The following is a 27,964-nucleotide window of genomic DNA, read 5'->3' as shown; positions in this document are numbered from 1 at the left end:
GCAGAGCCCCTGCAGCATCTCTGCTCTCCGTTCTCTGTTATGTTCCATGTTATTGAGATTTTTCTGCTTACCTGAGTAGCTGAGCCTCAGATGAACCTGCAGTGTCCAGACTGTGGAAAGGAGAGGAGACATGGTGCCCCCAGGAAGCCATATCTCAGGTAGTTATATTGACTGCATCCTTAAATTTACATCTCCAGTGCCTCTGGTGCTGGAAAGGCACAGTGATATTTTCTGCATCTAATCCTTTTTGAAGGTTGACTTATGATAAAAGTTTTGAGATGTGCTGGAATCTCTCAGCTCATGTTAACTCCCCTCTGCGTGAGGGACAGTCTCTCCAGATGGCAGATCACACATCAGATGAGGGACATCATTGTCATTGCTCTTCAGAGCTGGAGAAAAGCAACTCAGGTCATTGGAGAGTTTCTGAAGAAGCTTCCTGTGTATGGACTTCTCCTTGACATCAGGGGAATGGAGGTGTTGGAGCAGCAGAAATGGATCAAAACTACTTCTGGAGTCTGGAGATTCCTGGGTAGAAAGAAAATGGTTCCAGAAGTCATAGCAGGTAGATCACAGCTGTACAAAGGTGCAACTGCCTCTCAGGAGCACAAATAGAGGAAATATCAATTCTTAATTTCAAAAATAAATTGATGAAAGAAGGGAATAAGTAGAGAGCTAAAGGTTACTTGCATTCAAAAGAAGCCAAGTATCTAAAATTGCACAGTGAGTGAGTTCAGTGGTGGGACTGTGTGTGTGTTACATGCTGGCAGAGTCTGTGTGTACCTGATGAATGAAGTAGCTGTTAATTCTTAATGCCCATCTCCTCCCATCCTGTTTTCACCTGGGGCTGACTCTCAGGGAGTTGTGGTTCTGATACAGCTTTGTCAGTGGGACCAGTGGGCTGAGTTAGCTCAGGAGTCTGAGGACAGACACTCATTTAAAGGTGGGGCTTATTATGCAAATAATACCTTGCTGCTTTGTTTTAATTACTGTTGCTTGAATTATGACATTAGTTCTGAGTGGCAGGGCCACTGCTGTGTTGTCACTGTCACCCATGGTCCCACAACAGCCACCCAGCCCAGCTCCTTGACCCTGATCTTGGCTACACCTCATTGACCTGCCCTTACAGTGCCAGCAGCAAGTCTTGTCTAAAATGTAAAGGGCAATCTCTACTGCCAATAGCAACCCCTAATGACAATTCAGCACCTGAATGGTGTGTGTTGGTGAAACATCACTTCTGCTGAGGTTTTACTCAGGCAGTGGTGGCATGAGGACTGTGGGAGACAGGTGTTCCAGCCAGTGACCCTCCAAAAGCAAGGTGAAGTGTGCTAGGAAAGGGAGGAGGAGCTGGAGAAACCAATGTCACTGATTTCGAAGATGAAGGATTCTCTTTCTACTCTGAAAGTGACTGAATAAAATGACTAGCATCATCACTGAGCTAAACAGGATTTTCTACTTGTGTTGGATTATTTGAGATGACAGTTTGATTAGCCTGATTGGTGTTGATTTGTCCCTAAGAAATGTATTACTTTAATTTAGCCTTATATTAAAAAATTACTTTGAATTATGATACCATTTATTAAAGTTGATTTGCTTTCTCCCAACAGATGTGTTAGCTTTGCCCAGCACTAGAAGCTTAATTTTTGGAGTGGAGTTCACAGTGCTGGTTCCAGCTGTGGGCAGAGCTGCCCTCCCTGTGAGCACTTGCTCACAAACCACCTGGTCAAGCAGGGACCCCAGTCATCCCATCCACTTAGAAAAGGTTACAGCAGATAACCCCTCATACCCTGCTGAGCTACAGTCACCTGAGGGACAGTTCACACTGCCCTATTTCACACATTCCAGATAAACCCCTGTAGTTATGAAAAGCACTGCTTTTCCTAATATTATTAAGGCAAAGGAGTTCCTAGGAGAGGAAGGAGGAGGAAAGATTATTGAATCCTTGCTGAAAGCAAGGTGAGATCTTATGGCCTGGGAATGCAGCCAGCATTAAACCCCACTGCACCAAGGTATATAATTAACAATACATTGTTCCACCTCCACTTCCCAGTTGTGAACAGTGCTTGTACTCACTGAAACCTTCCTGGTGAGCTCCCATCTGCACTCAGCCTTCCATGGCACCAGGACAGAAATCCCCCCTCATCTTCAGCCACACATTCTGCAGCCTTCCTTCTGACCTGGAGACCCAATCAAGCATTTGGAGGACACCCATGCAAGGTTTTGTGCAGGTTGTATCAGTGAGTGATCAAGGCATCTCTCAGGATGCTGCTGTAGTCTTTGGCCGTGGAAGAGCTGCGGCTCTTTGCTTGCATGCCCCATAATCTGGAGGTGGTCAAGCACTGCAGCAAGTGAAATAAAGACAGACTGACCTCCTCAGGCAGAAAGCAATTTGAGAAGGAGCACCTCGTTTAGTCCACCTGGGAATTGCTGAAGGATATATTCAGGAAGATATTTCAAGATTGACCCCGGCAAGAGCAAAAGCCCAGGTTATTCAATCCTGTGGCTGTACAGTGTCAGCCATGGCCCCAGCTCCTTTGGTCACCTCTCAGAGCTCAAATGCACTGGGAGCACTCCCTCATAACCATCAGCTTCTCAGTCCTGCCAGGTGAGGGAAATGTTTCCAAGATTTCATTTAATACCTGTATTTAATCCATTAGTTCTCCCTGCAGACCTCCTGAAGGCTGGGCTGTGATTAAGGAGGAGATAAGTGCCCTGTTTATTGCTCTCCTGATACTTCTTCACTTTCCTCTACACTTTCACAGTTTTCATCCTACAGTCATGCAGTGCCTTGGAAATGTGCATGGGAGCCCCCTGTTCTGTCCCCTTGGGATGGGTTGGAGAGTCCACCCACACTCCAGCAATACAGCTCCTGCTCTCCTCTGAGGCCCTCTGAGATTCTGTGATTTTATGGAGTTACAGCCCTTGGTGTGAGGAAAAGTTAACAGCAAAATGGACCGAGAGTCATCTGCAACCACTTTTTCTCCTTGACTCCTTGCCATTAAGCTGCAGGCTTGAGTAACATTTGTTTTGTTATCTCGGTTTAAAGGGAAAATTCATTATTTTTCATATTTTTCCTTTTCAAAATACAAGAAGAAGGCAGCAGGAAGTGGCCAGGCCAGGAAGGAAGGAAAGTAACCATCTCCAGTAGACCACGTTCTTCGTAGAGTTCTTTCTGGTAATATGCTCCATGAATCCTGCAGTGTGGCCATGACTCCTGTAAAAAACAGAGAGGACAAGCACGAGTATTGAATCACAGCAGCTCTCTCTGTGCTTCTGCAGCTGTCACTGCTGCAGCACAGGCTGCACTGGTCTCACTGCACACTTGGCTTCTTCTAGTGCAAAAAAGTGCTGGATTTCCTGTGCAGATCAACCCACTGGCAGCTGTGAGGTCAGAATGGTTCCCATTTCTGCTTCGCCGGTACATCCCCAGATGCCAAAGGGTCTTGCATATGGTACAGAGAAAGGTTCTGGTTTACTGCACCTTTCTACTCAACAAAGATAAATAATCCCTCAGTAATGCACAGTTTATTTCCCTCCCAACACAGACTTCCAGTCTTGATGCTCTTTTTATTACTGACTTAGGCATAAAGCAGTTTTTATGTTCACTGCAGACTTAGAGTGCCCTACACACTTTCTGCAAACAGGGAGCTGTTCATCTCCTACTCACTGGCTTTGACCACCTGAACAAATGCACTGCTGCCCACAATATTCATCTGCCTTGTCTTGCATGTTTCTAATGGCCTGACTCACACCTTTCCTGGGGCAGATACTATCAGCATGTGAATTAGCAATGCCTCAAGGAGGTCTTTAGTTTGTGTGCATGCTCGAGCAAAAAGGTGCTCGAGCCTGCTACATGAGAAGCAAAACCTGCAAAGAATTAAAGAAAAACAAACCCAAAACTGGAAGAGCTGAAAATCTTTGGCATTTTGACGTGTGTTCAGCTGTAAGAACCCATGTCTGCTGTCTGTGAACATCAGCACTTTTAGTGCACACTTCAGACAGCTGCAATGATGTGACTGTCCAGTTAACAAAAACTCCAGTTGTCATTTGCTGCTCTTGGCAGTAGCTTCTACCTAAACCACGCAGAAGTCCTTATCTGTTAACATTCCCAAAGGGGGACATGTCTGAGGAGGGCTGGGCAGCCCCCTACAGGCCTTTATGTTTGTTTCTCACACACAGACATAAGAGCACAAATTCTGGTGAAATATTTGGGGAAAAAGATATTTTCTAATGTCACAACTGAGCTCAGTTTCCCAACTAATTGCTGTGAGGTATTTTTGCACCAAACCTTTCAGCATGGCAAAAGAAGGAGTCAGATCATTCAAACAGACCTGCAAGCTCCTGCTGAAGTTGGTTGCTAACTTGGGAACTTCCTGATGCCTTTATATAACTTCCAAGAGATTGGCACATTTGGAGAATATTACCCTTCCTAATGGGCTCAGAGGCAAGGGAATACACCAGGGTAAATGCACTATAAGCCAAGTCCTTCTTCATCACATTGTATTTTTCTGTGCTTGGATACAGCACCCATGTGGCCTGGGAGAGTATGCCAGAGTGAAATTTCTCTCATGATGCACCATTTTCTTAAGACCCAATTTCCCACTAACTCCATTTCCCTCTACTCTTCTGTGTTGTACTGGGAATAGTTTTCATCTCCTGACATCACCAGAAGGGCTGAGAGATGCTGAAAGCATACATCTTCTGGGAAGAAAGCACTGTGTGGCAATGGAAGAATAATTGTGGTGACAGGGCAGGGAGAGCAGGTATGTCTCTCTACCAAGATTTTACAGCCTCATTTACTATTAAAAAAAAAGTTTTTTTCTTGTTAGAAGCAGCAGAGAAACATGAGAATTTCAGAAACTCAAAATATTCCCAAGGAACAAAAAGAAAAAGGGTTAAAAAAAAAATCAAACCCACTCCTACAAAATCACATCTAGTTCAAGCAGCAAAGAATGTGTGACCAGCCTGGGGTTGATGCCTGTTTCCTACTCACTGCAGGAATTTCAGGGGCCTGAGCCCAGCCAGAGCTCACTTCTGGAGAAAACAAACCTACCATTCATTAACCTCTCTGCTGGGATGTGGCACAGGCTGAGGGAGGCATGGCCAGGACCTGCATGGTGCACCTGGAATGAGAGAGCCACATATCCCAGGAGTGGACATGGCACAAGCTGGAGCTGCTTGGTGGTGGTGGTTGTAAAGGGCTTGAAGTATTCAAGTATTCAAGTAAAGTATTAACTTTAAATTGACACCTGTGTGTGATTGTAGACAGATTGAATTTAGGACAGCCCATCAGCACTGACTGATGGGAGAACAACAACCAGCACCTTTGCAAACAGCAGGCATTGATAATCCAACCAAAATGACCCAAGCAATCATTGCCTCACGTGGGCCAGGGCTGGTTCAGACACTGCAACCTAAAGCACACCCAGGTCAGCCAGTCACAGACATTAGCGGTGTCTGACAGACTTGTTCCCCCGCAATGCATGTCATGAGAAAATAGCAAAAGCATGGACTGTGCTACCAGAGCATGGCAAATTTGGCATTGGCTCAGGCAGACTTCCATTGTCAGAAGTGCAGAAAATAAATGCTACAGACTAGGCGGATCTCTTCTTTACCAGGAGGAACTGAGCCAGGCTTCTCAGGTCTGTGCACAATTTTAGCTCACTGCAAAATCACCACTGCTCACCCTCCTTCTTCCAGTGAGTAACAGGATGGCAGAGGCTGGCGATACAGATTCCAGGTGAAAATAAGCACAAGCAGCATGTTAGGGCTTTAATCACATCTCTATGAGATGTGATTTTTCCTCCTTGCCAGATGTACCTTTTTTTGTGCACAGACATTAATGCTTGTGGAACAGCACTTGATCAGCCTTCATTTCCTGGCTGGATCCCTGCCCATTTCTCTGGATAAGCAGCCCAAGATTTCCTCCTGCTGCCTGGCCAGCCCTGGGTGGCTGTGACAGCCAGGGCCAAGCGCAAGCACTGCAGTGGAGCCGCTGCCCATGCGGCTGCCTCAGCCTCCTCTCTGCCACCCCTGCCTGCTTCATTAGCATCACGCCGTTCAAAGGCATGGAAATTCAATTATATTTAGGTCACAAACATATTTTAAGCAAAAATACCTATTCTATTGAAAGCATCTTCTTCAGAGACTCTCTGCTGCTTCAGGATGGTTGCACTAATACTCACTGTCCTTAATGTTTTTTAATGAGATACCAGGTGCTTCCAAAGTCTGATTTTTGTTTGAATACAAATTAGATTCATTCTCTCTCTCTCTCTCTCAATCTTAATGCTGGTAAATAAGAAACTGCTTTCTGGCAGCTCATTTAGGTATCCCAAACAGGAAAAAGCCCAGATTTCCCTAGATATCTATGAAAGAGAGATAAAACGGCTCTGCCACAGGGACAGGACTATAGTCCCGAACAGTCTGGTGCTGCCAGTGCTCTGCTCTCTGCTTGCTAGCAGGCAGGCAGGCAGGCAGGCAGGCAGGCAGGCAGGCAGGCAGCTTTCCAAGAGCACCAGCACTCAGACATTGCTCCCCACGCTTTGGGCTGCCACTCCTTTTAGCAGTGGCCTCTCCATGACTCTCTGTGGATTCACATCTTAACCAGATTCAAGTATCTGGCTATACCTCCTATCAAGGCTGTACAAGTGATGATCTCCTTGGACTTTGTTGTCGCAGACATCTTTTCACTAAAAATCCTTTCCTTAGGATTTTTTCCCTTCTGAGGAGCTGAGGCCTCAGAAACAAAATGTAAACAATGGTCATCTGCTGCTGTGGAATGCAACAGGTGGATCCGTGATTGGTCTCCTGTGGATGTTTGGATTTGGTGACCAGTCATGGCAGAGCTGTGTCTCGCTCTCTGTCCGAGCCAGCTGCCTTTGTTATCATTCTTTTTATTCTATTCTTAGCTAGCCTTCTGAGGAAACCTCTTCTTCTATTTCTTTTTAGTATAGTTATAATGTTATATATATATATATATATATATATATATATATATATATCTATCATAAAATAATAAATCAAGCCTTCTGAACATGGAGTCAACATTCTCATCTCTTGCCTCATCCAAGAACCCCTGTGAACACGGTCACACTTTGTAAATATTGATCATTATTCTGGAAGCAGCTCAGCCCCAGCTCCTCTGCTGCTGGAGGAGACTTGTCTCACAGTCAATACACTTCAAACTAGAGCATATTGTGATGCTTAGGGATCCCTGGCTGTCCACACTTAGATCAATATTCCCAAGCCTCCTGTGAACAAGCCTGGGGCATGGTTACCTAGCCCAAGGCTTCCAGTGGGATAAAGCAGTATCAGTCCTGGACAGCCCAGAGCAATAACCTGGAGCACTGTGTGACACGTCCCTGCTCCAAAGGACAGGTCCCAAAGCCTCCCTTGTTTCTGCTGACACACACCAGAGGAACAGGGCTGCTGCTGCTGCTTTGCCCCTACAGCCCACCCCTGGACAGCCTGCTGGCTCGCCCTGCTGCTGACATGTCCTTCCACCTCATTATAACCTTTCTGTTTCCGTGAAGGCTTTGTCTTGCATTTGATTCCTGAGACAATTTTCTCTCTCCTCCTAGGGAGGCTCAGTGGGAGACAGAGACCCAAGCACAGCAGGCTGCTTCCCCTGCCAGGCCCTCTTAAACTTCACAGCATGTCCTGGCGCTGCAGGCATCACTGAGGCACAGCTCCCCAGATGTCTCAGGAAGGAGGTGATGCTATTTTTCTGCCCTCTAGGATTCCTCCAGGGGATCTTCAAATCCCTTGACTCTCACAGAGCAAGTCTGTTTAATCCAAGTCTGAAGGAGGCAGCAGCACAGGAAGAATTAGATGGAGGAAGCCAATTTTTGGAAGCTTAGTAGAAAATATTGTAATGCTTCTGAATGTTATTTAGGGTTGACAGTGCACATTCTTTCCATCAACAACTTAGCTCATCTGCTCTGGCCTGCTCTGCACTGGGCCAGGGAGCACAACTCCACTGCAGTTTTCTTGACCTGCAGTGGTAGCAGGAACAGGGGAGCTCTCATCCAGCTGGGAGAGGCACCTCTGACCATTGGGAAGAGGAGCACGAGCAGCCTGAGAAACGCAGTTCTCAGACAGAACTCAGAGAGCTCTGAGAGAGCTCCAGTGCCCTGCCCTCATGTACATCCATAGAACCACAGAATACTCTGTTGGAGGGGACCCACAAGCTCCTGGCCCTGCACAGGACACCCCCAAGAATCATACCATATGCCTGACAGTGTTGTCCAAACAATTCTTGAACTCTCAGGTATCACTCATCAGATAAAATGCACTTTAGGCCAGAAGCAGATGCAGAAACTGGTTTGAATGGAGTTAGACAGAACATCCACCCAGGAAGGCTTGACAGTGTTATTGAGTTAGTGCAGCACATGTGGTCCAGCAGGCAGGGGAAATGGCTGGGCCTCCCTCAGAATTGATGGCTTTATCCCTTGCATTAGCACCAGCCTGCTGGCAGTGCCTGGCTTTGCTTGTAGAGGCTGTTTTTCCCTCCTGCCATGCCTGCAGAGCTCTGTTCCACTACAGGAAGAGAAAGAGGGCACTATCAACTGTGTGTTCTGTTCATTCAAGCCAGGCTTGTCATGACAGGGAAGCAGTTGTGTATGGTTGTCCTTCAGGAGCCTGAACTGGCTGGAGCAGAGCAGAGCAGCCATCCTTTCTAACGCCAGGAACTGTTGGAGAGGGCAGGAAACAATGATGGCATCTACTCATGCACCTTTGACCTTTCCAGTCCTCCCAAGGGCTGCATGTGGTGGATGAGAGATGGAAGGCAAACCCCACAACCACCACTCTGATTTCCCCATGTGCAGGACGTGCCTTGCTGAATGACAAAACTTCAGCTGCTGCACAAACCACAATTAAATATGTTTATTAAGAAAACCACTACTTTATAGATTTTTATGCTGGGTATTTCTTCTCTTTGTCTTTACTAAACCTACAGCTTGATTTTGCAAACTGAAAACTCAGTATACAGCCCTGGTGAGTTCAGAGCACGAGCAGTTTTCTGTATTCAGAATTAGTTCTCAGTTTCTGCTTTTGGCTCCTTGTAAATCTACCTGCTTTTCTCCAGTGATAATATTGAATTCAGCCAGATTAAATCTAGACAGAATGGGTACAGCACATTTTTTTTCTGCTAGGTGATCACTGAATCTGACTTATCAGCTCTGTGACTTGATATCTAGAAGCTCGATACAAGATCTTGGAAGCCTGTCTACACAAGAACACCATTTTAACCAGCAGCACAATGTCTGCAAGCCCTCCACCATCAGCCTACACTTCCCTTGAGGAAGGAGGAAAGAAATGGAAGGGCTGATCAAAAGCAGCCTCTGTTTTTTACATAGCACTGATGTAATGAAACATCCATCCTGGAAGTGCAGGAGATTCCAGGAGGCATTCAAGGAACCTCTGCTGGGGAGAAACAATATGCAATGGAATTTCAAATGGTCCTCTCAAGGGAGAGCTCAAATTGGTTTTTTTTCCTTGCATCCAATAAATCAAAATTATAAGCAAACAATATTCCCAACTAGGCACAAGATAAACTGACAAAAGGGAGAAGTTTCTGTTTATTTATTCCTCTTTAAAATGACTTAAAAGAAAATTCAAAATACTATTTAAAAAAGAGGGGGATTCAGAGTATTGAGAAGCTGAAAATCAAACCACAAAGGAGGCATTACAAGGTTAGCAGAACATAGAAAGCATAGTTAGTATAAAACAGATTTACAGTCTCAGTGAGCAGCAAATTTGTACCGCCCATGTAAGTGGAACAGCACATAATGCTGCCCCTACTCTCTGGAACACAGAACTGTTTTATAATTTTGTTTTATTGTAGTACTGTGTAGGAAAACACAACAATTTTAAAAAAGCAACATTTTCAATTGAAAGAGAAAAACATTAAAAACATTATATTGCTCTATAGGCACTGATAAATGTCTTTCTGTGGTAAAAGAGTGTGCCAAGCAGAATTCAAAATTGTACAATTCCTTTTAAAATCATATAGCCCTGGTGAGATTGCAAATCAAACTTAGTTATGCTACTTCTCTGGCACTGCCTGACAGCAGCTCTGCCCACTGTGAACTGTCTGCATGTCTTCACGGACAGGGCTAGGCAGAAGCAACAGGCAGCAATATTGGAAAATGAAGGTTTCTCCTGGCAAGTCAGAGCACTGGCAGCTGAGATCCATGGAGGGCATTTGTTACGCTGACAAGAAGTGACTGACTGCGTGTGCTTGCCAAGGCTTTTGCTCTGCCTGTTTCAAGTTACACCTGACCTTGAGGTGCTGAGTCCCAGTAGGGAGCGAGAAAAGGTTGCTGTCTACAGGCCTGCTTACAAAGAGCCACTCTGGTGGCCAGTGGCCGCTGGCAGAGGGTCAGCTACAAGCCCTGTCCAAGCTTGCCATCAGCAGACAAATACTTCCCTCTCCTCTCCCCTCACTGAGCACAGGCAGATGTATGTCACATATGCCCTCCTCTGCAGAGTGCTCTGCTCAGACTACAGAGCCCTTATGTCCCCTGAGAGCAGGGATGAGGACTTCACTGGGATCTGCAACAAAAATCAACTTAAAGCCATCGGGAGAAAGAGCTGCTAGGGCCTTGGAGAAGGTTAAAGCAGTGCCTGTGCAAGGCACTCTGAAGCAGATTTTTACCGTGCAAGCATCCTCACTTCTGAGACTCGTCCTCCCCTATGTGTTTTGGCACATGCAGCTCTGCTGCTCCCCAGCTCTGGTGAGCAGGATGCCTGAGATTAGCAGTGCTGAGCTGCAGTGACCCTGCCTGTGCACAGGGGAGGGAAGATGCGCTCCAGTCTTCTGTTCTGCTAAAGAGTCTCTGCCTTAAAAAGTCACCTTTTAAAAAATGTCCCGGCAGGGGCAGTTAATCAAACATGTCCTCGAACATGCGCTGCCCCATGGCTATGTAAACCTCCTTTTCCTCCGGCGTCATCTGTGCCACCAGCTCAGGGCGCTGGCTCACTTGGCTGTAGGAATGCGGGCGCCCAGCCACTGTGACAGTGGGGTCTTCTGCCACCACCTCAAACTCTTCATCCTCCTCCTCCTCCTCCAGCCCGTACGTTGCGGTGGCCGTGGCGGCGGGGCGGGGAGGGGACTCCTCCTCCGACTCGCTGGTCTCGCTCTCGGAGTCACTGGCGTTGCCGCCCGAGAGAGGAGCGGCACCACTGACGGTGACGGTGGAAGCGGAAGGTGTCTTCTTCTCGTGGATGAGCAGGGCACGCATCACCTCCTCATTGTCATCCAGGGCTGCCCGGCTCTCCTCACGCTCCTGGAACGCATCCAGATCCCGGCCCCCTGCAAAGGGACACGAGGGAATGAGTATTTCCTCACAGAGATCGGTGTGATGGCCCTGAAAGCTTTCTAAACCTTCAGTAATTACTGCCACTGAGCTCAGTTGACAAAGCCACGTCCTTTCTCTATGCCAACTCCTCCTCTCCCTTCAAAGACAGAGACAGTTATATCTCATAATGGCAGAGCAAATACTGACATTTCCTAGGAGGCCTAGAGTCAGTGTGGCTCCCAGCTGGAAGCCTTGACCAGGAGCACATTGAAAGTGAAGACAACAAATGCACAATGGGCAGGCACCTGGAAAAGACTTCCCCAGGGAGGTGTCAAACTCAGGCTCTACAGTGGAGTAGAAAGCAAAGCAGTCCTTAAAATACAGACCCCAAGCCCAGGCCCTATCCTGCTGAGCTCCCTGCCTGTAAGGATTAACACAGAGAAGAAACTGATCCAGGCAGACAAAGAATATGTGGAAATCATGTGTTATGAAACAACATTTAGAGCAGCCATGCCTGGTGAGCTCAGAGGTGCACCTATACCAGGCAGAAAGGGGAAGAAAAGCTCCTTACAGGAAGATGGTGCTGGCATGGAGCAGATGCAGCTGACAGCCTGCAGCCCAGCTGTGCAGCACAGCACTAACCAGTGCCTGCTCTCCAAGTGAAACACGGCCCAGACAGTCCCTGTAGCTCCCTACCTGCACCTCTTACTTGGAGGGGACTGCAGTGGCCCAGCTGACACACCTGGCCTGTGCCCCTCTTTCAGAAAACTTGTCTGAACAACAGCTGAGAGGGCTCAATAGGGCTCTGATAGGAAGAACATCTGAAGTTCATGGATTTTGAAGGTAAGATTCTGCTCAAAAAGTAGCACCCCACAGAAAACCTCTCCTAATCCTACCTTTGGTGAGAGGGCTGTGAGTCCACCTAGCACCAAAAGAACTACAGGGAGTATTGGAAAAAAAGAAACAAACCAAATCTAAAAAACACCACAAAACAAAAAACAGAACAAAAAATTAAATATGGAGAAAAAAAATAAGGCCTAAAAAGTAGGACAGGCTCCCTGTGGCAAAGTTTCTGTCTTACACCAAAAGATGCTGCCTACGAACAACTGCTGGAGCTGAGGTGTTGGCATTCTGCCTTCATACAGGCAGCCACTTGCCCACTCCTCCAAGACACAGACCCTCATGGTTTCAGCACCACATCCAGGCAGGCAGCTCCCAAGTCTTTTCCCTCCCCAGTTAGAAATGTGCTGGTTACATTTTTCAACTTGAAATTAAAAAATAATGTGAAGGAAATAAGTTCCAGGGCAGTTTGTGGTCACTCCTTTCCTGTGGTAAAATAAAGGCTCAAAGAACCATACCTAATTTGACCAGAATTCTGTTCTTATTGTAAACAAAGCTGTAGTAACAGGTGATGGCTACAACTACTAATACTAGAGCACTGCCAAATTCCTGAAAGAAACGAAGAATAAAGGCATCGTGTTGGCAGCCGTGTGCTCAGCTCACTGCTTGTGACTGTGGAGCAGAAGAGGCTGTAGGAGAGCATTTCTGTGAAATAATATCATAGCTCATCACACTGAGAGTTGTGAAATGACAACAGCCAGAGTTAGCTCCACAAAGGCTGACTTTGTGGTTCAGAGGGGCTGTCTCTTGCTTGCAAGAACTGTTTCTGCCAGATCCAAGCAGTGAATCTTTTCTGTCAATGGTCCCAAGTTTCTGTCCTTCCTGTTTATGTGTTGCAGAAGCAATTTCAGGCTATTTTCACAAGCTCCCTCTTTGATCTCCAGTAGCTGAGGAGGTTAAGCAGTGATGCCACCATCCTGTAAGGAGATACTCCACCTCCATGTCCCTCAATGACTTCTTGAGAAACATTTATGCTGTGTACACCAAAAGCTGTCTCAAGGAGTTGATTTAAAACTACAGGTGAATTGAATGTCTAGCAGAAAAATGGAGTGAGAACTCACCATGGCTGGTGAGTAACAACAACATCTGCTACAGACTGCAGGAGCGGGTTGTTCAATCATCTCACTTTGCTTAGTCTATTTGAAAAATGTTTTGGGATCCATAATACACTTGAAAGGCATTACATGTGAACAAGTTCTTTAGGTATCTTGTGACCATTACATCACATCTATTTTCTTCATTTCTGCTACACCTAAATATTCCACTCCTCTCCTGAACATGGCACGAGTTCCAGGGTTACATACTCACACATATGACTCCCTTTTGCCATATCTTCTTCCTAGGGCATCAACAGTTTCAGTCCATAATCCTAAAATTACTCTGTCTATTGACTCACTCTTGTAAAAATCAGAAAAGGTCTCCATTTCCAATTTTGGCATGGAATCTTAAACAGCACACATACCAAAGCAGAATGTTTCTACTAACAGTTATAAGATTTTGACCATTGGTCTGTGGATAACCTGACCCCAAGATGAATGAAAATAAAAGCAGAGATAATGGGAAACAAACAGAAGGGAATAAAGACTCACTTGTCAGGGTGACAGACCTTCCTACTGTACTTCCAGAAGCTGTATTTCTTAGTATTCTTCATACATAACAACTTTTGAGAAACAATTTTCAAGAAGGCTGGGAGCATATAAACAGTGCTGGAGGATTTAGTAGACTTCAGGGTCACTGAACATTAATAAATGTTATTTTTTAGCAGTGACCTATTAGGGAGACAGCTTTCTAGATGAAACTGAAAGACCTTCATCTAGAAGCAATAAGCTCTCAAGGTGGAAGACATAACAGTTAATTAACATTTTAGAAGCCCCCACAAAATTTCATGGACAGCTCAGCTTTACTGACCTAGATTTCAATCCTGGATCTAAGGAATTTTTCCATCTGCCTACACACAGGTGCTTTGCACAGCAGAGGGGAGCAGACACTCCAGTGTTGGGAGCAGCAGCTGTACATACACACACACACACACACACACACACACACACCAGAAGATGGTTTTGCCAGCACTGTAAAGGCCTTGTACAAGTCCAGCAGTACTTCTGCTCTGTGAATTTCTTACCATCTTTGATTTCATCCGGGTCATAAGCCCCCTGCACCGTGCTCTCCCGCAGCCAAATGGGTCTCTCTCTGGCGGGCTTTCCTTCGCTTGCAGACCGGCTCAGATCCTCCTGGTCCTCCATGCTGATGACGACGTTCTGGGTGTACAAGTCCTCGTATGATGGTCCCTTTGTGGTCCATGCTTCCCGATGGTGTCCCCCTGCAAGGCCAGCTGCTGCTCCTGAACCAGCACCGGCCGCACGCTCCTTGCTACATGGAAGTTAAAGAGAGAAAAACAGAGCTCTCAGAACAAGCCCCTCCTTAGACAAAAATACTTCAATGATGATTAGTTATCCCTCATGGTCTGCACTGAGAACTTTCATTCTCAGTTCTAACATGTGCTGCCAGGAATTTCTGCACCAGCTTGCTGGTTTGGGAAACCTGTGGATCTCTAGTGGGGCCATGGCAACATCCACCACAGACACTGAAAATAAGAGGCAGCACTACAGATGCAAATGCACTTAGGTTAAAATAGGCATAACATGCCTGAATTCCCTGAAACCAAAGCCACAGCAGCAAAACACAAACAGTAGTCTGGTATTTGGAAAAGCCTCTTTTTGGCCTTCACACAGCAGCCAAATACTGCATTAAGAAAGCACTGAAGTCTAACCAAGGTAGATAGTAGGTCCAGGGACTCAGCACGCTCAGAGCTGTGAACTGTTATTAATCACAGGACTACTGAAGGAGTTAACTCACCATGAATAATACAATTCAAACCTTTGCTTGATTTGTGAGTGACAATGCACTTGAGAAGACACCTCTCCTCTGTTACACAGGAGATCTGTACTATCCACAGATGCAGCCCTGGGAGGACTGGGAGCCCAGGCAGAGAAGAAAGAAGAGAGAGCACCTTCAAACCAGAGAACTAGGGCTGGAAAAAAGGCTTTGTGTGCTGATGGAGTGCAGGAGACAGAAGAACTGTCTTCACTGTGGAAAAAGTGGAGAAATGAAGGTGCTGACCCATGTGAAGGGTATGGCAGTCAAAGCCCAGCCCTCCTTTGCTCCCTGCACATTTCCCTGCAGAGCCCCTTCTAGCTCAGGAGACTGATGGAGAAAAACATTCCTGCTTGGATCTTATCGAAACAGGGTATCAGGTGAAATATTTTCTGCACACTGACAATGGCAGTGAGCCTAAAATACACCCTGGCCTGTGCTGCTGTGTATACAGAGTGGGGAAAGCCAAATGTGACTGTTCCTCTACTTTAGAATGAGATTTTATCTTTTCAGAGAAACAAATCCACTGCAGATCATATAATTTCCGTCATCTGAGTCATCTGATTGCCAGGGGTACCTACAGCTTTTCATGAGGAACGGCCCTGCCTTGACTCCTTCTCTTGTCCAGATTAAATCCATCAGGAATACTCCAGGATGCCAGCTGAGCTGACAGTTGTCATCAGTGAGCATGGTTCAGTTGCTGCTGTCTACCCAATGACCTTTTCTCCAACCAGGAAGCTTAAAATAAAGTTGCACTTGGAGAAGACCTGACTAATATGTGGGGTTTTTTTAGTTCAGCAAGGACATTACCACTGTTTGATGAGCTCATTCTGCTGGATTTTAGGGGTAAACAGTGAGGGGAAATGACACAGGTAGGTGAACATTGCTCTTCCCCAAATAAAAAATATTGGTGTGTTCAGCCACAGTGTTGATTGAGAGCTACTCACAGGCTCTCAGTAGTGGAATGGCTGGGATCTGTTAAGAAAATACTTCACAGCATCTGTGTTAGCATGTCTCGTGTCCTTAGAAATTCTGCAGAGCCAGCTCTGCTAGGAGAGCTTCACAGCAGCCTTGAATTTTGGGGCAGAAGGCTCATGCGCATGGATTGCTTATGTAACCCAAGGAACCACACAGAGACCTTCTCCCCAGCGTGTTATTTCAAGTGTTGGTACCTTTCAGCTCCCCAAGACAGGCGTGTGTTCTGTGAAAAGCACCACTCTGCTTCCCACACAATAGAAATCTCTAACTAGCGTTTCCCTGACGATTTTATGTAATCCACTTTCCTCACAGGATGCACAATGCATCTCTCCCCCAAGCTCTCCCTCGCCATGACTACAGTGTGACACTGAACCCTCAGTAGTGCCAGGAACTACCTAATAATACTTTTGCATAGAAGCCTCTGGGAGTGTGCCTGAAATTGACTTTTTTCCTACACAGAACCATTTAGCAGCAAAACACTTATTCCATGACGTCAGGAACGTTTCAAAAATGAAATTAACACTTCTAAGAGACACCTACAGTACTAATTACTTCACGTGATCTCCTGCAATGTCCTACACTGAGCTGGAGCCATCCAGACACTTTCTGTCTGATTTTGGACCCCAGTGAGCTTTGCAAGTGTGCCTCAGTTGATGTCACTGTTGGTAGGTGTGAGCACCACCCCAAGACTACCTGAGGAGGGGAACACTTCATTCTGCAAGAAGAGAACTTACTGTCAAACAACCTGTTCCAAAGTACAGCATTAGACACCATGGACCAGGCACCAACAAAAGGCCAGGTTTGGGAGCTGCCTCACAGGCAGCACAGAGCAGATGAAGGGATCTCTTAAATCTCTCTTTCTCTCTTAGATCCATGAACTACTTGTTCCCCACCTAGCTCCAGACTTCACATGGCCACCCTGCAGGCAGGAACTGTGGCAGCTCAGTGGCCCAGATGTGGCTACATTTAGTCTGTTTCATTCACGTCGATGGAAATCCCTTAATGAGTGGTTTAGCTGCCTTTAAAGGCAACATAAATAGCCCTTGACACAGCTGAGGTATGGCCCACAGAAACTACGCTGTGCAGTGGGCAAACAACTTGAAATTTTCATCTCAATCCTGCCCAGACTATTAAGAGCGCTCTTGGATAATGGGGATAACTCTCTTTATTTGCCACATTTGAGATAAAACAAAACACATTTTCATTGTGCTGCTCTTAAGAGTTTCAACTTCACAGGAGACAACCCATGGTTCTTGACAGCATGACCACAGAAAATTAATTCTGTGAAGATTTTTTGTTAATTGAAATCATGCTATTTTGACACAATGAAATAGAAGGGTTATTAAAATCCATAATTTTTCAAAAACTACGGAGAAGGGCTTAAGTAAAACAGGTTTATTTTGAAACCTGTGGGGCTAATTCATGCTCTCCCACGATCAAGAAAATTAACAGCCTCTCAGGAAAACATAAATGAAGATCTACCCAGTTTCCCAGGGCAGGTGAATGACAGTTCTGCAGTGCCAGTGGGGCCACTTAGAGCTGTAACTCTCCTGAAAATACGTGGAGTTGCCCAAGTTACTGCAAAGAGAAGATGCAGGCATTTTGTGACCTTTTTGGTTTGTTTCACAATCATCAAATGTCACTTTTGTCAATGATTTTAGACTCTCAAGACTCCATAAAAACAGAGAGGGTAAATAATCCAGGGTTTGGCACTTTAAAAAAATCTCACAGCAGTGCTTTCATGGAATTAACTGCTTTGAATTAATAAGAGTTAATAAATAATTAAATCACTGTATGTGCTGAAGCAAGTTGTGTTCAAGTAAGCATTTAAAAAGCTGCCTATTTATTTTGTCATTCCTTGCACAGAGTAATTAATCATTTACAATGTTTTTTAAGTATTTAAGAGTCGAGTAAGTGGGTGCTGTGATTTAATCATGGGACTGCACCAGGCCTCTGCTGTGATAATTTCCTGTACACAAAAAGGGAAGACTAAAAACTTACTCTTTTTGGTAGGGTTATCCCAGTTCTACTACTTAAACTACTGAAAAGAGATTTTAAAGAAAAGTCTAGTGATTCAGCTTGGGTATAAAGGCTTCAAAGAATTCCCCATTATCACCACAGACACGTTGAGTGACCTTGGAAAAATCTTTTCTGCTCTTTATATTGCTTCTGTTTTTCTATCAAAATGATGAGGAAAAATAGCTACCTTCTTGGCTAGAAAAGGACTATGAATAGACAAAGAATTTTTATTATAATGATTAGAAACTGTCTAGCATGAATATATGAGGAACATTCTTTCTCAAGGTTAGCCTGAGAGGAAAAAAAGAATATCTTGCTTGCTCTCCTATTAACTAACGCCAAGCACCCCAAGGCACTGTGGGAATGTTTCCCCTCATGGTACAGCTCTTTTCCCCCGTGTGTATAATTATTTTTTTTTAAATACAGAGAAGTGCATCACATTTCACCACAGCTGACAAAACTGACAGCTCCCCACATCTTTTTGCATTATTTAAACATCATCTGTTTTTGTAAAGCTAGGAATGTACCAAAAAAAGTGTCGTTTCCCATGGGTAAGAACATTTTAAGGAGTTTTTCATTCCAACATGGTCTTCTCCTGAAAAGAAGAGGTGTGTAACAAGTTGGACAAAATAAGAAGAAAAAACTGCTTATTACAAGTAATGTCTTCAAACTAGAATGCTGTAATATGAGGATTTGAAATACAAGGTGTGGATTGCAGATAGCTTCATTTCAAAAGCTGGGTAGAAGCAAAAGGAACAGATGACAGATAAGTATTTGAGAGACAGAAGACAGCATAGGCGGCACCTTCAGAGCTTTATCAAGCAGCTGCATTTTTTAACTATTGGGCCAAGGGCTTGGTGTGCATAGCAGCTGCAGTGTGGCAAGCAGCATGCAATTCAAGTATCCCACCTCATAGAAAAATACATGCAGAGGGCTGTTTAGTAAAAAATAGTTACAGCCCTCTGTCTCCTTGTAAACCACACATCCCTGGGGCAATCTGTCAGCTGCTTGCATAGTTGGTGCTGTACAAGTAAATCCTGCACAAGGTCTGGGAAAGCCTCACAGAGCAGAGCAGAGGAACACTCTACAAGGAAGCAGTGCAGTGAGGAAAGACCAGGCACGCTCCCACCTCTGCTTCAGGGCAGGAATCTCTGTGGGCTCTGGCTCCAGGATTTCATAGGCTAAGTTAACATCTTCTGTCTCACGAAGCAGCGCGTAGATGGGCTCAATCTGCTCATTGAATCTCGCCACCAGTGTCCTTGCATCCTTCTTGGGCATGGCCGACTCATCTTCCTCCACTTCAGTCTCGCAGAACGTACAGCGGAAAGTTCCTAAAACAAGAGAAGGCGCTCAGCGTTGGAAGGAAAGCAGCAGGCCTGCTCCTCATGCAGCCTTCCCAACAGCAGTGCCTTGCTGTTCCCTTAGCTGGATGCTAAGGAGTTTTTCTGCCCCAAAAATCCCTTCCCACACACAGTGTACCTGGTTATTATTCAAGCAGACAACAAAGGAAGTATTTTGATACCAGCCAGGGATACCCAGCTGGGTACAGTTTCTCGCTCTGAAAAGCCCAGATGGGCTGCAATACCTCTACTGAGACATCTCCTAATCTCCCTCCCTCCTTGCTGCACATTTTAAATGTCAGCTATGACTGGGCTGTGATAAAAAGCTACACAGCATCCTCTAAGGAGTTCAAATATCTTCTGTTTCAGGTGCCTGCGCCGCTATCTCCCAGACCACACCAATAGGCTGATTTCACAATAAAAGAGAGAATTTACACTGCACCAATCAGCCAGCAGGAACTGCTAATCTAACCCTTGTCACTTTGCAGCTACTGCAAAAAAGAGATGGCTTCTCCTTCTGTTTCAGGACCAAACCAGGCAAAAAAGTCATTACTGCAGAGCAGCCAATGCAAAAACCTATCCCACCCAACTCTCATATTAGCTTCTTAAAACTACGAATGGTAAGATAAGAATCATGTGAACAGCAGTTAAAAATAAGTTTGTTTTGCAGACCTCGTCAGGATCTATAAAAACAGGTCAGACTGAAATGGCTACATGGCAAAGCAGCTACAAAAAAACCCACTGAACTCCTGCACAGCAGCTTTTGGGTTTCATCACTCCATCTGTGAGCAGGACCCTCGGGGCGGTATGTACACAGTGGGACCTTTCCATCTGCTCTGCTAGGAGGGAGCAGAACACTGTGATGGCTTTGTCTTGCAAGTGCTGGACTGAGAACATACCCCTTCCACCTCAGAACATGACATCCAGAGTGATGCTCACAGGTTTCTTCATTTCTCTTGCCCCTGGGTGATATTTCTTATTTATCCATTCTGTGACATCCACGCACATCTGGCCTCACCTCTCAATACCCCAATGAAGAAATTACAAGATCTTTATACCAATAAGAAGTCTGAGGATAGGTCCTGCCACAGAAATCATAATCTTATGTATAAAAATCAGAATTGGAATCAGTATTGAAGTCTGCTATGTCACCAATGCTATGGACAAACACAGTCAAAAGAACAGGGCTTGCCCAGGGCACTTGGGCATGATGTAATGACACAGGCTGGCAAGCCAGGGCTTCTGGTATCTTGGTTTGCTGCTTACACAGATTTGCTAGTATTGTCACTTTATTTTTCAGCAGAACTCCTTCCCTGCCTGTAATACAGCGATAAAAACAGACCTAACTTCTTCAGCGCTGGTGGTGAGGGCTACACAATGCTCACACTCGTCTCAGCAAACACAAAAAGCACTGTTTGTGACAGAAGGGAGATCTGTTGCCTCTCACCAGTCTGTAGAGATGCAGTTTTGTACCCTGGCACCATCTGAAGCAGCTTTTGCTCATTGTTACTCAGAAATTAATCCATGCTGTGTATGTGGCCTGCAATATGGACACATTTCCTGCAATAAATCCTCTCTTTAGAAAGTTTGTCTTATTGACATGCAAAAGCCAGAGCAGCCAACAACAGCACTATGCAAAGTAAAATACAAGTGGATAAAGTGCTCTTCTCTCCTATCCAAGCATGAAACACTTTGCTTATTTTTCTCCAGGCTGTAAAAACTGTCCCTACTGATTCAAAACTGTTCATTATATAAGCTGTCAGCCCAGCAAAAACTGAATCCAACATTTGGTCTCCTTATCCCACATCTGAGGCTATCAGTGTGACGTAAGTTGAATCAATAAAAAATAATTAGCACATCTCAGTTCCCTTAATGGACCACGGGAACAAGCACAGGTTAATGAAGAACACTCCCCTGTTTTTACACACCCCCCAAGTCCTGCTACATGTTCCTAAGACAGCTCAGACTTTTCACACTTCCATCTGTGAACCCCATGAGTATCTGCAAAAGATTAAGATTATAGGGAGAATGGTTCCAATTCAGAGTACCAAAAAATCAGAAAGTAAATACAACTCTAATGAAACAGAATTCCTAAAGCTATCATGGATTTGCTGCAAATTCCACCCCTCAGGGTTCATAATAAGCAAAAAAATTTAATAGATGAATTATGTAAAGAATTTGGGAATGAGTGAAACGACAAGCTTCCTCCATTAATATGCTGGTTTTTTTCAAGGTGATGCAGCATTTCACAAGAGGCATATGTGATTAGAGAACTGGGAAGCTGCTTTGCCATGGCAGATGGCATTTACATGTTGCAAACCTCTTTCGTTAGTTTTTAAGAGGTCAGAAAATGTCACCAAAGCTTTTATGACATGGCACATCACATCAGCAGTGACACACATTCCTTTCAGATATGAATTGCATGTGACAAACATGAAGTGGAGGCCATCCAAAGGCTGAAAACGGCAATGTTTCCACTCCAACGATGTATTTTTTTCCTTCAGCCCTTACACAACAGAATTTTTCAATTCCAAAATGCTGCATAAACCGGGACTAACAGATATCCTGGAGCAAATAGACATGAGGCTTTTCTACATCTTGGAAGGGTTAACAGAGAGCACATACATCCCCTTCTTTGAACACATGCTCAGGCACTCAACAGACCTCTCTGGCTGCATGTTAAAAACCAGCCATCTGAAAGAGATCTCCTCATATGCTCCCAGACTCTGGGGGGCAGATATGCTGGTAATCTGGCTCCCCAAGGCTTACTAAGATTAAAGCAGCTGAAGCTCTGAAGTATGGGGCCAGAATATTTAGAGATAATTCCTAATGACTTGATTTCACTTGAGAGAAGGAAAAGGTCAACCACCCACACGCACTGAAGGCAGGGTGTCCAAGTGTGCAAGCAGCATCTGCTACAGTTAACGCATTTAACTGGCTATAGACTCCTGAGTCTGAGCCCAGGCCCTGCTTACACCCTTGTCAAAGGGCTCAAGCCTCACCTCCAGCCCAACAAGGGGTCTTCCACTCTGTCCTTTGGCATGCTGCCCAAGACTCTCACTACTCTCTCTGAAAACTATTTGATTTTCAACCTCAACTTATTCCCATTCATCTCAGACCTAATGATTGTTTTGCCAAGAACTGTACCTCATCTCATCGGGTTTCCATCTTGCTGTTAATCCTTCAGGTGTATTTACAACCTGCTGTCTTATTCATCCCTCAGTCTTCATTTTGCAAGGCCAGATATTCTCCTTTACCTTTTAAAACTGGCCACCCATTCTTTTGACTTTGCTAACAGCCTCACTGACCCTTTCTCCAGTTTACTCTCATCTTTCTGCTGTGAAAATGGAAGTATAGACAAGTGTCCAGATGAGTTCTCCCAAAGGCTCAAAGGCATTAGTGCTTCTCTGATAGCCACTGAGACCCTTTAAGATCACATTGTAAGAGACCATGAAAGTGATGCCTCAACTATCACAAGACCCAGCAATGTTCCCAGATCTTTCTTTTCCTTTGTATCTTTCCTTCTCCTTTGTAGTTTCCAGTTGATGAACTCCATGTTTATAGCAGACATTTGCATTACATGGTAGGTGCATGACACTGCTTCACAGTATAATCTTTCAGTTCCTTTATATTCCTCCAACCTTCACCCTCATCCAATTTTTTTTTCTTGACTGCATCACAAAACATAAAGCTAATTTATTTTCAAAATCTCCCATAATCTTCTTCTAGAAGTAGCATTATTACCATTACATGGTGAGTGAGCTGAGGCACAGATGGCATAATTTCAGAAGTATCTGCTGATTTGAGCAGTACTTGATTTGAGATGCTTTTCTGAAACTTCTTTTTCAGAACAGAACGTGCAGTATTCTTATCACTCTTCTTTCAGGCTCTAGGATTGGGCCTCTCAAATGAGATACAGTGGCTAATGACAGCCTCTGAAAAGCTTAAAATGACTAGTTCAACATCACACAAACTCAGATAGCCTGAAGGATCAGATCATGTTCCTGTAGCTTCTACAGCCACTTTCCTCAAGTAATTCCCTGACTCTTACACTGCATTTTTCCTTTTTCTGCAGCAAGCCAGACAAAAAGTGCATTCTATAAGCATAACTCCTCTCTCTCATTGAGCAAAGCATGTTTTGGCAGAAAATCACAGAAAAAAAGTTACAGGATGCAGAGGCAGCTTTAGTTCAGCACTACTCAACCCCAAGTGCTTCACCTGATGTTAAAATGAGAGTAAGGACAGGAGTAAGGACTCCTGAAGAAAGGACAGGAGTTTCCTAGGTCCCTACCACCAGGAAGGCAGACAAATGCCTCCCACCATGGGACGCTGTGCCAGCAGCCATATGGTTCATCTGCAGACCTGGAGCCCTCAGCTCCTCAGGCCTCTGCCACCTGAGTCACCAAAGGCAAGATGACAACCTGCTAGTGCTGCAGGGGAGCAGGATGCTGTGCCAGCCTGCTTCCTCTAACAAAGGCAGGATGAGAAGGAAACACCTTGGGTGCTGCTCCAGCTTCTTGAAAGAGAGGTGCTTTGTGGGAATCTGCTATTCTACCTGCTAGCCCCACGCCTAAACTTTCCTATCCAGCTCTTCCCATCTGCTTCCCATCCCAGTTCTGGGTTTTTCCTTCACTGATGCTCCTATTCTTCTTGCTGTCCTGCTTTTTCAGCATGGGCTTCACTCACTTCTCAAACTTCTCCATTCATCCTTCTTTTCCTGGACTTCTTTTTCCAATTTCAGCCTCTTCTCATTCCTGTGCCTCTCTGCCCCACACTCTTAGATCAGCTAATTCTGCCTCTTGATTTGAGCCCTGGTCATCAAACAAATTTCCTGTTTCAAGCCAGAGAGATGGAAGATCTTTTCACAGCACTGAAAAGAATATTGCCATTTAGAACAATATTACACAGGCAAAAGAATATACATTTTTCTGGTCTCCCCTTCCATTTTCTCATCAGCCCATTCTTCAATACAGCCAAACTGTTTTTAATTAAATTTTCCTAAGCAATTTAAACATAGTCAGATGCATAGAATGGGAAAAACTCAGTGTACAATAAATGTTTGACAAAGTTTTGGACAGAACAAAAATCACAGAACAATTCCTATGCCTGCTCTCCACCAATGAGACAATCTCATGTAATGAAAATACTTAGCAACCTAAGTAATACACAGTGCTGTCAGTACAAACTATAATTAAATTCCTTTCATTTATCATTGATTTTTAAGATTTAGAGGAATGTTTATAGCAGCACCTAAAGGCATATCTCTGCTTAATCATTAAAGACAAAAAGAGTAGGCCAAGTGGCTACAACAGACCTGGATCATCAGTTACCATAACATAATCTACATTAGGCTATAAGGACACTCAACGTGAGGAGTTAAATGAAAGCAAAGAGAGTTTTAATGACCTTAATGTAAGGTAACAGAGCTAATTGTTAAAACAGTTGATTGTTAAATGGCTTAATCATAATGCAGATTAGACTGTGGCAGCTGTTGTCCTTTAGTGACTCCCAAACTTAGACTTCTCAGCCCTCATCAAACTATTCTCACCTTCCCAACGAGAAAGCAATCTAGTGTGTCTGAGTGGGAAATATATTCCTGCCACACAGAAAGATGAGTCTGCTGTTAATTTCATCAGGCAGCCTTCTCTGGCCCCGTCCCTCTTTTCTCACTGTACTGGAAACCCATAGTCCCTAGTACATTCCTATCCACACGTGAGTTCCAAAAATGCAGCTGCTTTAGGTAAAAACAAGAGAAATCCACCAACAAAAGCTGTCTCCTGAACACCACAGCAATACACCATTCTCTCTTGCAAGTAATTCAGTGATTCTACACATGCAATAAAAGAGCCAGTTACGAGCACAGTGTGTTACATAAAATGTAATGCCACATCTCATCTTTCTGAGACAGGTTTCATGGTCCACTGGATCTTAAGCTCCTGGGGCCACTCCACAGCCCAGAGCTGATTGCAGTACTCTCTTGAAATGTGACACAGAAAGTTTAACTTCTTATATTAGTCCTGTTTGGGATAGCCCAGAACAGACCCTGCTGTCAGAACTCACGGCATGAAAACAAACACTGGGCCATGTGTAGAAAATGTCAGCATTTGGGGAAGATTCGCTGACCCGCTTCTGTAATAAAACATCCATTTTTGCCATTGAAATCCAAAACACATCAGACTTCACACAATTTGCTTTATAATTTCTAAAAGAAGATATGGGATATTGCAATTGAGATGAGTAGCCTAGGTCAGAGACAGTGTTAGGGCAAATCCAGAACACGTGGATGATACCTGAAAGGAGAGAACTGAAAGGTTCATGGGCAGTGCTGCCCAGTGAAGCTCAGTGCAGTAGCTGCAGTTTGGAGCCAAGCACACAGTGCTCCTTGAACAGCACTGCACCCGAGCAGATGCAGACTGCTAAATACAGATCCTGTCCCCAAAACTGACAGCTCTCCTAGTAACAGCCTCATGAACTACAGCATCTTTCTCTATGCCCCTATTCTCTTTCTGAAGACCTAATACCAGGTACATACAACTACTGTTATGAGCAGGAGGCACAGCAACAGCCAATACTATACACTGCTGGACATATCCTATTGTCAGATCCTAGACAGAAATTTGCTAAAACATCTTTTCTATCACAGCTCTGCCTCAGATGAGTGAGGAAGCATGTGGAGCGCACATTAGAAAATGTCAAGCGTGGTACTTCAGCTAAAAATGGGGCTAGGAACAAATCATGTAACTAATACTATTATCTGAAGAAAGATTTAAATCTCTTTATTAATTTTTCCACAATATCTGAATTATTAAGAAAGTTGTGTAATCTACTGTTTACAAATGAGATCAAGACTCCACAATGAAGTAAAAAAACCCTTCCTTTTAACTTTATGTGCCCCAAATCTTGATCCAGTTTTTCTCAAGTCTACATATTCTAGCATAAATCCTACTGAGTCAACAGCTATGAGACTGATCCTTCTCAGTATCAGACCATAAGGTTGTAAGATAGGTTTCTGTGAATTAGAGAATGAGTAATGACTGTTCACCTTCCAACAGCTTGTCTTCACTGACCTGCTGTTCAATACGAAATGGGAACTGTACACTGGAGACAGGAGAGTAAAATCCAGGTTCCTGAAAGAGCATTCAGCTCCCCAGCCTACAGGTTTGGGAAGGAGTCATATATACTCCTACCCTCCAAATCAGCCTTTGAAAATGGGTGATTGAAAAGGGCTTATTCTATGAATTTAGTAAGTGGAAAACCCAGTGTTTCACCATACAATTCAACACCATTTCATAATACACGCATACCAAGACACAGCTCTGACTTTTCAGTACCTATTTTGAGCCTTAATAATGCTTCTTAAACATTTTAATATTAAACATGTTTAATATATATTCAGAGTATTGAATTGCCCACCAGGTATTAAACAGAGAGTAAACATTTCATTTGGGATAAATGTCAATCAGGTCCCTTTCAAAAATTCTATTCTTGTAATAGAGATGTAGCAGCCACCTCATTTAAGGGCACTCATGCAGTAGCACTATTTCTGATTTAGATGAGGTAATTCTGCCAGAAACGTGTTCAGAAGATTTAAAAACTGCAACTCACTAACATATGAAAAATGATCAATTTGTTTAAAAAATAAAAACATGAGCGTAACTTAAAACAACAACAACAAGAGACAAAGGCATACTCTTCAACACACAGCAGGAATAGCAAAAGATGAAAGAAACATATTTTATAATTGCCATTAAACAGTGCCTCACTATAATCAGAAGGAAATTTCACTTAGCCAATGCATATGTTCATGTATTATTTATTCTTCCAGAGAGCAGTGTGTAAATGTATAAAAACTGAGGGACTGGCAGTCCTGGAAACAGAAGGTCCCTCTGTTAAGCTGCAGAGCGGATTTTACTCCAGCAGTTACATTATCCCAGGCATAATTTGGAAGAATGGTGGTGCTAGAATGTTATTACAGATGGCTAAGAATAGTGTCCAGCACTCATTCCGGACCCTCTCAGCACAAAATGAACCCTGCTGTTAACAATAGAAGGAGGAATTGCCAAGATAAGACACCCTTGGCAATACCTTCAAATACATAAGGCCAGTGTTTTTCTTCCTTGAAAATCTCAAGTGTTTGGGGACAGAAAAACAGAAGATTTCAGAGGCTTCTTCTACATTGCCCTGTTTCAGGCAATGGCAAATGTTAAATACTTTCCCCATGCCTGAGATCCACTTGTTAAACTACACCAGTACTTCTGATTTTCTGAGAGATCTTTTCTTCCATGTTCACTGCCACTACCAAATCCCTTTAGTACCATACAAGACATTCCCTGAGCAGAGAAATCCAGAACTCTGGCACACCTACTATGCTACTTATAGTCCGAAACGGCTTCAAATTCCACTGCTCAGAAATGGCAACTTAAATCCTTTCCTTTCAAATTCTCCTCAGAGAATTCAGTATCAGAGTTCATGCGTAGCAAGAAAAATCTCCTACATCAGCACCCAGAGCCATCAACAGACAACAATACCGATAATTAGAAAAAAATGTAAAAT

The 27,964-nt window shown here is 44.3% G+C and overlaps 1 protein-coding gene across 1 annotated transcript in view; it reads right to left on the bottom strand.

Moving 5' to 3' along the window:
• Positions 1–9,560: 9,560 nt before the first annotated feature.
• GTF2E1 (general transcription factor IIE subunit 1) overlaps positions 9,561–27,964 on the bottom strand; it is a 50,088-nt gene continuing 31,684 nt past the window's right edge. Inside the window, exons 3-5 of the mRNA XM_066572125.1 lie at positions 19,201–19,402; positions 14,323–14,570; positions 9,561–11,314 (exon numbers count right to left, since the gene is read on the bottom strand). Of these exons, the coding sequence (XP_066428222.1) occupies positions 10,884–11,314; positions 14,323–14,570; positions 19,201–19,402 (881 nt within the window). The 3' untranslated portion in view covers positions 9,561–10,883. The remainder of the gene's footprint in view (positions 11,315–14,322; positions 14,571–19,200; positions 19,403–27,964) is intronic.

The sequence above is a fragment of the Molothrus aeneus genome, chromosome 2, assembly GCF_037042795.1.
Source record: "Molothrus aeneus isolate 106 chromosome 2, BPBGC_Maene_1.0, whole genome shotgun sequence".
Taxonomy (NCBI): domain Eukaryota; kingdom Metazoa; phylum Chordata; class Aves; order Passeriformes; family Icteridae; genus Molothrus; species Molothrus aeneus.
Note: the sequence above shows the minus strand (reverse complement) of the source record. Positions and strands in the feature narration are given on the sequence as shown.